The sequence below is a fragment of the Eublepharis macularius genome, chromosome 19 (assembly GCF_028583425.1).
Source record: "Eublepharis macularius isolate TG4126 chromosome 19, MPM_Emac_v1.0, whole genome shotgun sequence".
NCBI lineage: Eukaryota > Metazoa > Chordata > Lepidosauria > Squamata > Eublepharidae > Eublepharis > Eublepharis macularius.
This window is the reverse complement of record NC_072808.1, coordinates 6,994,289-7,007,639: the sequence shown is the minus strand read 5'-3', so window position 1 is coordinate 7,007,639 and position 13,351 is coordinate 6,994,289. Positions and strand designations below refer to the sequence as shown.

At 47.5% G+C, this 13,351-nt stretch overlaps 1 protein-coding gene across 3 annotated transcripts in view; it reads left to right on the top strand.

Moving 5' to 3' along the window:
* Positions 1-13,351, top strand: part of ZNF385A (zinc finger protein 385A) — a 201,971-nt gene that overhangs the window by 100,244 nt on the left and 88,376 nt on the right. For 2 of the 3 annotated variants that reach the window (XM_055003143.1, XM_055003144.1), the window contains exon 2: positions 11,848-12,032. In XM_055003143.1, coding sequence (XP_054859118.1) covers positions 11,848-12,032 — 185 coding nt within the window. The remainder of the gene's footprint in view (positions 1-11,847; positions 12,033-13,351) is intronic. The other variant, XM_055003145.1, reaches the window with a different exon arrangement.

The window sequence follows — 13,351 nt, the reverse complement described above, 5'->3', positions numbered from 1 at the left end:
AGGTAAAAAGCATGCAACTCTCCCCCCTTCCTACTCCCATCTTAGTCCAGATACCAGGCCAGACATCAGCCAGAACTTTGGGAGGTCCTGTTACGCCAGCCTGGTTTCCTTGTGTGTGTGTGTGTTTGCTGCAGTGTAGGGTTGCCAACGCTGTGTTGGGAAATTCCTGGAGATTTGGGGGTGGAGCCTGGGGAGGGCAGGGCTTAGGAAGGAGAAGGTCCTCCGTGACCTCTGACATCCAGTGATCAGTTATAAATCTGGGAGCTCGCCAGACCCCTCCAGGAGGTTGGCAACTGTATTCTGGTGAACTAGGAAGTGCCGCCATTTGCCACAAACAGGCAAAGGGGTTTGAATTGCAGTTTGCAGCCAGCCTTGAGCACTCAGGCACTTGCTCATTTGGCGAAGTGAGAGAAGAGCTTGGTGCTCCCTCCCCCAGCTAAATTTTAAAAGCCACATTGGTATAGGGTTGCCAGCCTTCAGGCTCCCCAGAATTACAACTGATTTCAAGGTGACAAAGATCAGTTCCTCTGGAGAAGATGGCTGCTTTGGAGGGTGGCCTGTATGGCATTATACTCTGCTGAGGTTCCTTCCCTTCCCCAACCCCCTTGGGAAAAAAACTCCAAGAGAGCCAGTTTAGTGTAGTGGTCAAGAACGGCAGGACTCTAATCCGAAGAACCAGGAGTTTGTTTGTTTTTTACAGTGTAGAAATGTTATTAAAAAGAAAAGATATAACAATAGAAAGTGCATAAAGAAAACTTCACAAACACCACGTTTGAAATTAAATTGAGACGTATACAAACATATAAAGACTATGTTTGAAATTAGTTTGAAACTTATACAAGTACTGCATTTAATTTATACAATTATACAAGTGCTGTCCTTTACTTCCAGCACAACTTTTTCTTTTTGGACGCTATTGTAACAATGTTCCTCTTACGTAGGCTTTACTGGCTTCCCAAATTGTTATTGGATTAACATCCTTTGTAGTATTTATTCTAAAATAATCAGTCAGAACCAGGTTTGATTCCCCACTCCTCCACTAGCTGGATGACTTTAGGTCAGTCACAGCTCTCTCAGAGCTCTCTCAGTCCTACCTACCTCACAGGGGCCGTTTTCACATGGCCACGCGCCCGGAAGATTGCGTGAAACTCACGGAATAAAAGCGTCTTCCTAGCACGATTTCCCAGCACGATCCCTTTTTCTGATGTCCTTGGGACATTAAAGGGGATCATGCTGGGAGAGCATGCTAGGAAGACACTTCATGCCGTATGTTTCACGTGATCTCCCAGGGCGCATATGAAAACAGCCAGGGTGTATGTTGTGGGATTAATAACAACAGTGACTTGTTGACTGCTCTGAGTGTGGCACTAATCGTCCTGAAGGGCAGTTTATAAGTACAAGGTTATTACTATTATTATAATATCCCAACTTGGAGTTGTCAACTCTAGCCGAGTCAGCGCTTCTACTCATGAGGAGTAGCAGGGTTCAGATCCTGCAGTGCCTCAGGGCCAAACTACAAGTGACAAATGACACAGGTTGGACACTTGTCTGCTTCCCTCAAGTTTTGGCGGGAAATGTAGGCAGCTTGGCGGAATGTTGGACAAGTGACAGTTGAAAAGTCCATTGGATAGTCAGAGAGCCAAGCTGCAAGACCAGGATGCCTACATTTCCCATCCAAACTTGAGGGAAGCTGACAAGTGTCCAACCTGTGTCAGGCGTCACTTGTGGTCCCGCTCTGAGTCTAAGCTTTACATCCCCCTGTGATGGTAAATTGAGGGTCAAACTACAAGTGACAAAAGGCACAGGTTGGACACTTGTCAGCTTCCCTCAAGTTTTGGCGGGAAATGTAGGCAGCTTGGCGGAATGTGGGACAAGTGACAGTTGAAAAGTCCGTTGGACGGCAGTCGGAGAGCCAAGCCGCAAGACCAGGACGCCTACATTTCCCATCCAAACTTGAGGGAAGCTGACAAGTGTCCAACCTGTGTCATTCGTCACTTGTAGCTTAGCCCTCAGTGTTTTCTTCTTAGAATAGGAAGGCTTCGGGCTGCCAGGTGTGCATTCCTGTGCCTGGTCCAGGCCTCAGCTCTAGCCCTTCACCTTCTCTGCTCCTAGGGGAGATCGTGGCAGGTCTGGCGGCCAATAGGTCCGTGCTGGGGCCTCCATGCTGGTGCTGGTGAAAGTTCCCTTCGGGGAGGCACCAAGAGATCCGCCTCACAGGAAGCATCTGCTCAGGGCAGGTTCTCCTCCTCAGATGAGGACTCACCTCATGCCAAGCCCGAGGCCGCCAGCGACAGGAACCCGTCGTTCTGGCTGCTCTTTGCTATTTCCTAGGGAGTGAAAGGCTCAGGCAAAAGGTTGAGACCGCCTGTGCCTCTAAGGCCACAAACAGCATTGTTAAAAAGAAGGCATGGCTGTTTGTGCGGTTGCTGCCAGCAGGGTGTGTGCTGGAGTGAATGGGGAAAACGGGTTGTCCTCAGCAGATCTTGATCTGTTGTAGATCGGTTGAGGACAACTCCATGCGGCAATGCAAGTCTGCACCGCAGACTGCCGTATTCAGGCTCCATTATCTCACAATCCAATTTTTCTCCTGACCTTTCATCGAGCTCCTTTCCCCATTTTATCCTTGTGACGACAACCCTGTGAGATAGGCTCGACTAATGTCTAGATCAAGATTCTTCAGCAAGCTTCATGGCTGAGCTCAGATTTAAATCCTGGCCTTTCTATTCCTAGTTTAACCACTACACCACATTGCCTTTCAATAAGTGTGGTAGAGTCATCTTGGCATTAGTGGTTAGAATGTGGGCATAGGATCTGGGAGACCCAAGTTCCCAACCCCGCTGTGCTATGGAAGCTTGCTTGGTGATCTTGGCCCAGTCACTCGCTCTCTCGGCCTAGCCTACCTTATAGGGTTGTTGTTGTGAGGATCAAACAGAAGAGGGGATTTATAAGCTGCTTTGGTTCCCCGTTGGGGAGAACAACAGAGATGTGTGTATAAAGAACAGAATGGGAGTTCTATGGCACAGACCAAATTGAACAGTGCAGTTTATTTGGGTGGGGTTTGTACAGGAAAATTTCCAATTGGATTGTGCTCTTTTATGGGTAGGGAGGGTACTGTTTAGATTTCTGTTTGGGCTCCTTCAAAATTTTTGGGAGACAGCCTCAAAATCGTGAAGAGTCCAGTAGCACCTTTAAGACTAACCAACTTTGTCGCATAAGCTTTCGAGAACCACAGCTCTCTTTGTCAGATAAGCTTTCGAGAACCACAGCTCTCTTCGTCAGCTAAGCTTTCAAGAACCACAGCTCTCTTCGTCAGCTAAGCTTTCAAGAACCACAGCTCTCTTTGTCAGATGCGCCTGACGAAGAGAACTGTGGTTCTCAAAAGCTTATGCGACAATAAAGTGGGTTAGTCTTAAAGGTGCTACTGGACTCTTTACGATTTTGCGACTACAAACATGGTGCGTTCCATGTTCACCAGCATCAGATTTCTGAAGGACTGGGTGCTTGGCATTTTCACAGACCCAGATCATTATTGCAAAGCGGGCCGCCTTTTCCTTTACTGTACACAAATCCAAACACACATCCTGCTGTCGACACCCACGTGAATTGCGGTGCCATCTTTTATTTATGTTCTTCCTGGCCTCGTTAGGAGAAAAACATTCTTGCATTAACACAGGCAGATGGTTGAGTTCTTGCTCTTGCTGGTGGCGCATGGTGGGTGGAATCTCAGACTCCTTCCACTAAAGGCTGGGATTCCCCCATCCTCTTTTTCCGGTATTTGGATTCCTGCAGAGCTTTGGGGCAGACTTTGCTGCACCTCCCCTCCCCACTTTTTTCCATTTTTATAGCCTCACTGGCATTGCCGAAAAAGATCGTCTCCGTGCAGCATTTGAGCATTTCAGTCGGTTTCCTGGTGTTTATGACTTACACCCTACGTGAGCAAGTCTAAATTTTCTCCTATTGCATTTTAGGCATTGCAGCTCTGTATTCCTTCTCATTCCATATGTGTGTGTGATGTTGGGGGGGGGGCTGTTTGGGGCTACTCCGTGGAGGAAGGGTACTCAGCACGTGCTCAGATGTGCTGTTATCTCAGATATTCCAAAGGGGGGGAGATTCCCTGCCCCTGTTAGCAAAGCACACTTCATGGTGATGCGTGGTTGCCTGGGGTAAATGGAGGGTCCGTGGCTCAGCAACAGAACATCTGCTTCGTATGCAGAGTTCCCAGATTCAGTCTCAAGCGCCTGCATTTAAAAGGACCAAGTAATAGGTAATATGAGAGCTGCTACCTGTCACAGTAGAGCAGCCTGAGCTTGATAGATGAAGGTTCTCTGACTCAGCATAGCCAGCTTCATGTGTGTACAAGTGCATTCGGCCTCTGCCAGGTGCGTGTGTGTGTTTGTGCGCTTTTGTGATTTGAAATCTAGAAGGGGCCTTATTATCTCTGCAAGCTTCTGGCACGGTCGTCTAGCTCCCATTCTGGAATCTTGCCACCGGGCTGTTGGTAAAAGTGGATGCTAAGCTGCTTTAAGCCCTTGCGCCATCCTCCAGCGACGGTGCCAGGGGCAGTCCGGGCACAGCAAGGACACAGAAGCTTCAGAGCAGCCTGTTCTTCCACCCCACCCCACCCCGCCACCGCAAGCAGGAACAGAGAGGCGAGAGCGCAGCTCAACCGATGTACCTTTTCAAACAGGGCACTGCCTCTGTTTTTTCCCCTGTGTGCAATTTGTTATTACGGGTGAGCTTGTATGCCCAGGAGAGTTTTGTCCTACTTGGACAGCCTGGTTAAGTTGACTGATTCCCTGCAGCTCCAGCAAGAGCTGAAGAAGACAGTGGCAGCAATGAAAACCGGTTCTGAAGCAGACCCTGCTGCTTGGTTTCTCACTTCTGGTTGCACTACACGTCTGCTCCTCTGTTGTGGTAAATGCCACAAAAAGGGGGGGGTGGATCCTTGAGTCACACATTGCCTGCATTTTTTGGCATTGACTGGACTGCTGGCAGTGCCCACGGTTTTCTGTCATTGCAGAGGGTGATATCATCCTGTCCGTTCGTCTCTGTACTGACAGCCGCTCTCTCTGTCGACTTAGAAATCAGAGTCGTAATCAACCCGCTTTTAAGACCAGAAGTGCCAATAAAGACGGGCATCAGGACGGCACCCTCTCGGCCCTGACTGTGCCGAAGCAGCAGGGCCTGTAATCTCCCCCGGCTGGTTCGTCCTCATCAGTGTCCGGTTTAATTTAGAATCAGAATCGGCCTCTGCAGGGAGGCGGCTGAAAGATACTGTGTAATGGGTTTGCTGTGGCCGTTGCAAGGCAATTTGCATGCTGACCGTAGACCTGACCCTGATCGCTTGGAGAACCTCCTCGCCACTGCCTTCCAATATATATTACTTACAAATGATACAGATCCCGTGTGGGGGGAGACCTTGCCGCTCGGAAGTGGCTTTTGTGGCAGCCTCCACATGGAATCGGCCTTCGGTTAATTTTCTGCTCTGCAATTAGTTCTGGGCGATTGCGAGAGATGTTCGCATCCACCAGGCTGTGTTCAATCGGTAACAATGGCTCATTGATTAATTTTATTTACTTCACTTATATCCTTCCTTCATCCCCAAAGGGGACCTAAAATGGCTTATATCCTTCTCTTTGTTTTTATCCTCCTAACAACCCTGTGAGGTAGGACAGTGGCAGTGTGTGACTGGCCCGAGATCCCCTAGCCAGCCAGAGCAGCAATTCCAACCCAGTGCGGTGGCTCAGTGGAAGAGCTTCTGCTTTGCGTGCAGAAGGTCCCAGGTTCAAGCCTTGGCACCTCCAATTGAAAAACGATGTGATGTGGAAGACTTGTACCAGAAACCCTGGAGAACAGCTGCCAGTCTGAGTAGGAAATACTGACCATGATGGGTCAGTTGTCTGATTCACTGTAAGGCAGCTTCGTGGGCGTGAACCTGGGTCTCATGCAGTCCACACCCTTGTACTGTGTTCTCGGCGCCACAATAAAGTTGGTGAGTCTTAAAGGTGCTACTGGACTCTTTTAAACTTTTAAAAACTCCCCCGTTGTTCCAGCTGACCCACAATGATATCATTGGCCATGGGAGCATGCATGCACTTTGCGCACGCACATGTGGTACCAGGGGCATCACCTCCTGCCAAGAGTTGCCCCCTGTGCTGGCAACCCACTGAGTTTCACCACCTCTTTTCCCAGAAAAAAAAGCCCTGCTTTTGTCCCAACTGTCACCTCTGGACAAACAGGGTTTGTAGGCTTTTCAAAGAAACCTGCTAAACCTGCTTCTCAAAGGCAACGGTGGGATTACAGGCACTATGAATGGAGATCCTTCCTGCACCTCTTTGCAAAGCCGCACGCGTTTCTGAGTAAACAGAGAAGCCCTATCCAAGCAGAAAAACAAAGCCGTGTTGCACAGAGGCCCACTGTGTGCTTTTATCTTTGAAGCATGACTGGTGCCACAAAACCAGTTGCCTGCATGTTCACAAGCAGTACAAACACCTTGCACTTTAAAACAGACCTTGAAATAGACCTTGGAACTTATGTATGATATACTATTGCCTGCCTTTCGGCAGTTCCTGTTGCCCTCTATACTTAGTCGCATTAAATCCCTATTAGGTTCTCAGTTTACTTCTCTTTTATTTTGTACATTTTGGTTGTGTTCTCCATTGGCCTTTCTATTAGTCAGTTAGTCACGGTGTGATTCTTCTTCTACTTTTGGTTGGTTAGTGTGACACTCCCTTTCTAGTTTCTCGTTTCTGCATGTTCACAACAGCTTGTCTGGATTGGAAATTTAGCATGTTCTTAGAAAATGAAAGCTGAAAATCTCAGGTTTTATCTACCAAGGTCATGAAGCTGTGAAAATGCAGGCATCTCTAGTGTGTATTGGTCTGTTGCAACCAGAGAAATGATTAGGTTGTTTTGTGCTACCTTTGAAAGACAAACAGAATTTTATTCTAGTACTAGCAACCAAGCTTAGAAAACTGCCTCTGGAGGGCTGGGCCACTGCTGCGCCAGGCCTTTCTTGGCCTCCGGAGGCCCCGAGGAGGTCATCGTGATGGCGGGAAGGCAAGCCGTGTTGCCGACGACTCACTTTTTATCCCCACGGAGGGGCCAGCAAATGTACTTGCACAAGGATAAAAAGTGAATTATCACCAATACGGCTTGCCTTTTATATAGTAGGATGATTCTGTAGACCATAGCCCGCTTCTTCAGATGCAATGAGTGGATCTTCGCGAAGTAATTATTTTATGTGGGGGTCTGAAAAAAAATTAATCATGTAAAATCCATATCTGCTTATGAAAAATACAGAGACAGTTTCAGACACGAAATTATGCTAAGCTAGTTAACTTCTGTAATGGGTGGAGAGTTTTGGGCTCCCATCTCTAGTTCTTATGCCCTCTCATGAAGATTTCCATTTGTGTCTTTATATTTTGCAAGCCCTGACCTGGACTGCCCAGGTAAGCCCGATTGTGTCAGATCTTGGATGCTAAGCAGGGTTGGTCTGGTTAGCGCTTGGATGCAAGACTACCAAAGAAGTCCAAGGTCATTACACAGAGGCAAGCAAACTACCTCTGTTCATCTCTTGTTCTGAAAACCCTACAAGGTTGCCATAGCCAGTTTGGTGTAGTGGATAAGAGCGCAGGACTGTAATTTGGAGAACCGGGTTTGATTACCCCCTCCTCCACTTGAAGCCAGCTGGGTGACCTTGGGTCAGTCACAGCTTCTAGCTCTCTCAGCCCCACCCACCTCACAGGGTGTTTTGTGTGGGGATAATAATGGCATACTTTGTAAACCACTCTGAGTGGGTGTTAAGTCATCTTGAAGGGTGGTATATAAATTGAATGTTGTTGTTGTTGTTATAAGTTGGCTATGACCTGATGGTTCTTTCTGCCATTTTGAAAGCAGCTATCATCTATTCCCCTGCAGATATTTTATTTGATACGTTTTTGAGAATCCCAAAGGCTCCGTAAATATGGCTCTCCATCTCTCTAGACTACTTAATAATAAAGTTGATTTAGCCCTTGAGTTGTTAAAGCACTTTGCAATGTTATCTTGTAATCCTTACAACAGCCTCATAAGGTAGGCCAGTAGTATTTCTATGTTGCTGATGAGGGCTGAGGAGGAATGTCTTGCTGAAGGCCAATTACCATACATGTCTCTGTGAGGTGCCAGTTTAGACTCACTGGAATTAATGGACGGGGTTAGAATAATTTTGCATGGGATTACAAAAAGCAAGTGTGCTTATGGCTGGGGAGAGATTTGGGCTGCAGGCCTCCCAGATAGGGTTGCCAGTCTCCAGGTGGCAGCTGGAGATCTCCCGGAATTACAACTGATCTCCAGCCAACAGATATCAGTTCCCCTGGAAAAAATGGCTGCTTTGGAAGGTGGACTCTATGGCATTATACCCAGTTGAAGCCACTGCCTTCCCCAAACTCCACCCTCTCTAGGCTCCACCCCCAAAATCTCCAGGAATTTCCAAACCTGGAGCTGGTAACCCTACTCCCAGATCACAGCTTGTTCTCTTAGCCGCTACACCATGCCGCCTGCTATTCAGATGGAGACATTTTCCTTGTAAATTCTCCAGTGTGGCTTTTTTCCTTACTGCTCTGGACGTCAACACAGCGGTCAGAATACATGAACAAACATACCCGTAACGTATTGGAGAGCCTCATTTACCAGGATAAAATGGGAGTGCAGACTGGTGCAGAATCTAGATGGTGTGAAACAGCAGGGCGAAAACCATAGAAGCGAAGAGTGGGAAAGAACCAGTTGAGCACCAGAGCTTCTCCCACTCTCCTTCCCAAGTTGCCTGTCAGCACAGCAGCCAACCTTGTGTATCTCCCAGGTGAATAGAGGGCAGCTGGCTTTGTAGTTAAAACTCCCAGAAATTACAGCCGGGCCGTAAATGATCACAAGTGATAGATATTCATGGAAGACCTAGGCCTGATTCATATTGATGATTCTGTTAGCATTCTTTACAAAAAGCTTTAAACTTTGTGCAAAGTGATATATTGCATGGAAGCTAGGACTGTTAACTAATGTAAGGGTTTTTTTTAAAAAAAAAATCGATTAACTGTCTGCCTTTTAAGCCATCAATCAATTAATTGCTTGCATTTAAATACATTTAGGTCCTGTGAAGCTTCTATCAGGGTTCCTTTTTGAGGTTTTTGAACAGTTTCTTTTCTGTATGTAATAATTTAAATGCTCAAGCTATCTGCAGCTTTTGATATAGACCAAAAGGAGCGGGCGGGGGGGGGGGGGCCAAGTTTGGTTCTTGAGGTATGGGTTTTCATCAAGTCTACTTCAGCATGGACGGAGCTCACATTATTATGTGTCCCCCATAGAGAGGTACCCTTCAGGAGTCCCTAATCTTCCAAGTTTGCTTATTGTCAGATCTACTGATTGATCGGGGTGGAAGTCACAAATTTCCGCCTGCATTCTGAGCTTAGTTGATTTAATCACCGCTATTCATCATTTACTGCTTGCACCCTGATGCTCGTTAGCTTGATTTGCATAAACGTGCTGTGTGGGCATATCTGCACATTGATGTGAATGTATGTCCGTAGCTGTGTGCAATCCGACCTCAGACTTTTTAAAAAGGGCAATCTAAAAGCCCCGTGGTGGCAGTCCAAGCTTTGCTCACAACCTGAGTTCAATCCTGGCGGAAGCTGGGTTCACGCAGCCAGCTCAAGGTTGACTCAGCCTTCCATCCTGCTCAAGGTTGACTCAGCCTTCCATCCTTCCGAGGTCGGTAAAATGAGTCCCCAGTTTCCTGGGGGTAAAGTGTAGATGACTGGGGGAGGCAATGGCAAACCACACCGTAAAAAAAAAAAAAAGTCTGCCAAGAAAACGTCATGATGCGACGTCCCCCCATGGGTCAGTAATGACTCGGTGCTTGCATAGGGGACTACCTTTACCTTTTACGTTCCGTACACAGACAAGCTTAACCCTGCAATTTAAATAAATTATGCAAATACAGATATGTGTATAATTTCTTTTGCATACCTTATCCTGCATCCCCCCTCCCCCCCCCCCACTATTCTGCATGATTTATTGTGGCTTTGCTAAAAGTAGAGAGGTTTGAGAAAGCGTCCAGAGTACCGTAGCCCTTTCACAGCCATTGGAAAACATACCCCCCCCTGCCCCGCTTCTGAGACTTAGGCTGTTTCCACATGCCCTTACAGAGACAGCCCACTCACGGAACGCTGGCAGCTTTTCCCAAGGAATCCAAATGTCTCTGTTTTCAAAATGGTTGTGGGCTGTTTGACTTCCCCCTTTTTAAGTGCCTTTTCTGGGAATGCACTTTCTACTGTCCCAGAAAAGGTGCCGAAAAAACAGAAGCCAAACAGCTCACAACCGTTTTGAAAAAGGAGACGTCTGGATTCCTGGGGGAAAGCTGCCAGCGTTCCGTGAGAGGGTCGTCTCAATAAGGGCGTATGGAAACAGCCTTAAGCTGGTATTGCTCGCACACTTTGAAGCATGTATTCTTTGTCATGAGGACTAGAAACCTGCCTATTAAATGACGAAAGCTGAGTTTCTCAAAAAGCTGCACCCAGTAAGCTTCAGATATTAAGCTCTGTCCCTAGTTGGCGGTATCAGTCCTCTTGTGATCCATCTGCTTAGCACCATAATCAGTTCATGCTGAGAGCCGGTATGGTGAGTTGACCAGTACTAAGAAAACTTGGTTTCAGATTCCCAATTAGCCCATGAAGCATACTGAGTGACCTTGGGACAGCCTCTCTCTCTCTCTCAGCATGGCCTACCTCTTAGGGTTGCTGTGAGGATAAAGTGGAGGAGGAGAGGATCCTATACAATGCTCTGACCTCCTCTGAGAAGGGCAGGGTAGCCACATGAAAGAGAGACAGATTTGTGACCTTGCTTTTGGCGGTAGTTCAAAAGGCGCGGGTGTGCATCTCTGTATGAGTTTACGTGCGGCTCTGCATGTATGGTTTTTCTCATTCCTTTTCTTTCATCACCAATCTGAGCTTTATGGGAGTCAGGTCCTGTGTTTTAGGGGAACATCCAAGCTCACATTCATCTTTGTAGAAGTTCTTCTCTGTGTAATTAGGTTGTAAAGCTAGTGCACAATTTCTAGTGGCCTGTTTTCCCCTAGTGGCGTGCATTCAGTTTGTAGGCATGCAATTGAAAATTTGAACACGTACATGGACAAACGTCATGTAGCTACACCTATCAGGGACCCAGGATTGATTACAGCTAGTGATACTGCAGCAATCTTTCCAGTTTGCTTTCTGACATGTAGAGACACTGGAATAGTAGTAGACCCAGAGGACTTAACCATGTTAGTCTGTGGTTGCAAAATAGTAAAGAGTCCAGTAGCACCTTTAAGACTAACCAACTTTATTGTAGCATAAGCTTTCGAGAACCACAGCTCTCTTCATCAGATGCATCTTTATCATAGCATAAACTTTCAAAGAACTACAGCTCTCTTTGTCAGATGCATCTTTATCGTAGCATAAGCTATGTGCATACAGTACTGATAAAAGGCCAGATCTGAAACTGGATTAAGTCTCAAATATGAGACCTGAAATGTGCTTTTTTTGGACATTCTTTCCCCCTCCGACTTGCAAATTTTAGATGCTGAATAGGTTATTTGTGAGTGTAAGCTTGAAGTATTTAAATACAGTACCTAGTTACTGTGGCTGATTTAGAAGTTGCTTATGTACAGTACAATACCCCCCCCCTTTCCACCACCCACTGAATTCTTGGCCTGCCCAGGGTAGCCATATTGTTCCGTCCGGTCACAGGATTCCCTCCCCAGCTTTGCAACAGACCACATTGCTTGTTATTGCTGGGCAATCCCCTTTATGCTTGTCCTTGTTTCTCCTTGCCTAGGCAGCCTGAGTCGGGCGGGCCCCATCCCAGCCATCCTGCGCCCGCCGCCCGCCATGATGCAGCCGCCCCTCGACCTCAAGCCTTTCCTCTCGTTCCCCATGGAGGCGCAGCCGGCTGTGGGCCTCTTCCCGGGTTTCAACACGGTAAGGCCGTGGCTGCTTCCGGCCCAGGAGGTGCAGGCTCGGGTAGGACTGTTTGTATAACTCCTCCCACTTTCCTCCTTCTCTTCCTCTGCCCCCCACCAGAGAAAAAGGGGCTTTGGCTTGGGGATGCCAGGTGAGGCACCCAGGACACATGCACTGAAAGGGGCGGCGGGGGGTGGGGGACGCTATTACCCCTGGATGTCTCTTAACTGAAATCCCGGTTAGGGAGGTTTGCCACAACTACTTTTGGCAGACTCTTCAAAGGGCTCACAAAAGGAGATGGCACCCTTCTTTCTTTGTAGGGTGAGGCCCAAGAATTAGTTTTCCTGGGGGTTGCATGTGTAACACTGGCGACGAAGTCCAAGCGCTTCTCTGTTTCAGCACAAGTTCCGGGTTTCTTTTAAACCTTGCTGAGACCCATTCTAAGCTGCTTAGCTCGCACACCCAAAATTGGCAGCCATCTGACGCCAGCGTGCTGATTTAGCTTACTTTGCACGGTTTAAATAAAAACCCCGAACCTGCATAAAGTCAGCCAAGCAGGGTCTTTTTTCTTTCTCCAACTTTATGTTTAAAGTGGCCCAGAATGCATTTGATGCAGGGGTGGAATAGGATTGGTTGGGATAGAACTTGGAAAGCCTGAGGCTTGGACTCAATAGCAAAAGGAAAAAAAAAACATTAGTCTGACTTTGGCGTTTACTGGCTTTTTTTAGATCTTAATACTGGCTACCGGCCAGAATGCAGTTTTATTACAGAACAAGCCAATAAAAATGAAAGTCTGATCGGCAGCTCTCTTGGAGTGGCCGTTCCGAAAAACCACCCCTCCACGTGCCCAAACGGAGAAAGTCCAGATGAATGCCTGTGGAGGGCTTAAACTTTTAGGGGTCCAACATTCTGCACAAGCACATCGTATCCCTAAATAAATAAATACTGCACGGGCGAGTCCAGGGTTTCTTGCCTTCCTGTGAGTTCTAGCATATGCCGAGTTCTAGCATATGCCCAGACGAACAGCGCAAGATCTGCAACTGTTCTCAAGTGCATCTGTGGCACAGTGCAGTAACTGGGCTTTTGCACACTCTTGTGGCTCCAATTCTGCGGGTGGAGTGATAGGAGGTGAAAAATTGTAACCTTGGAGGCTTTCCCTGCGTCCCAGTCCATTGGCCCTCTGGCTTGTATTGGAGTGCCCTCTGCTGGCTGGAGACTGAAATGGTCCTTGTAGTTCAGGGTGGGGGTGTCCAGGTGAGGCCCTTTTGCAATTTATGGATTTACTTAGTTGCTAATCTGGCCTCTCCCTCCTTCTCTCCTTCCCCGCAGCCTGGAAATCCGCATCTGAGAAACATGCACTCAGATGGGGAAAATAAATA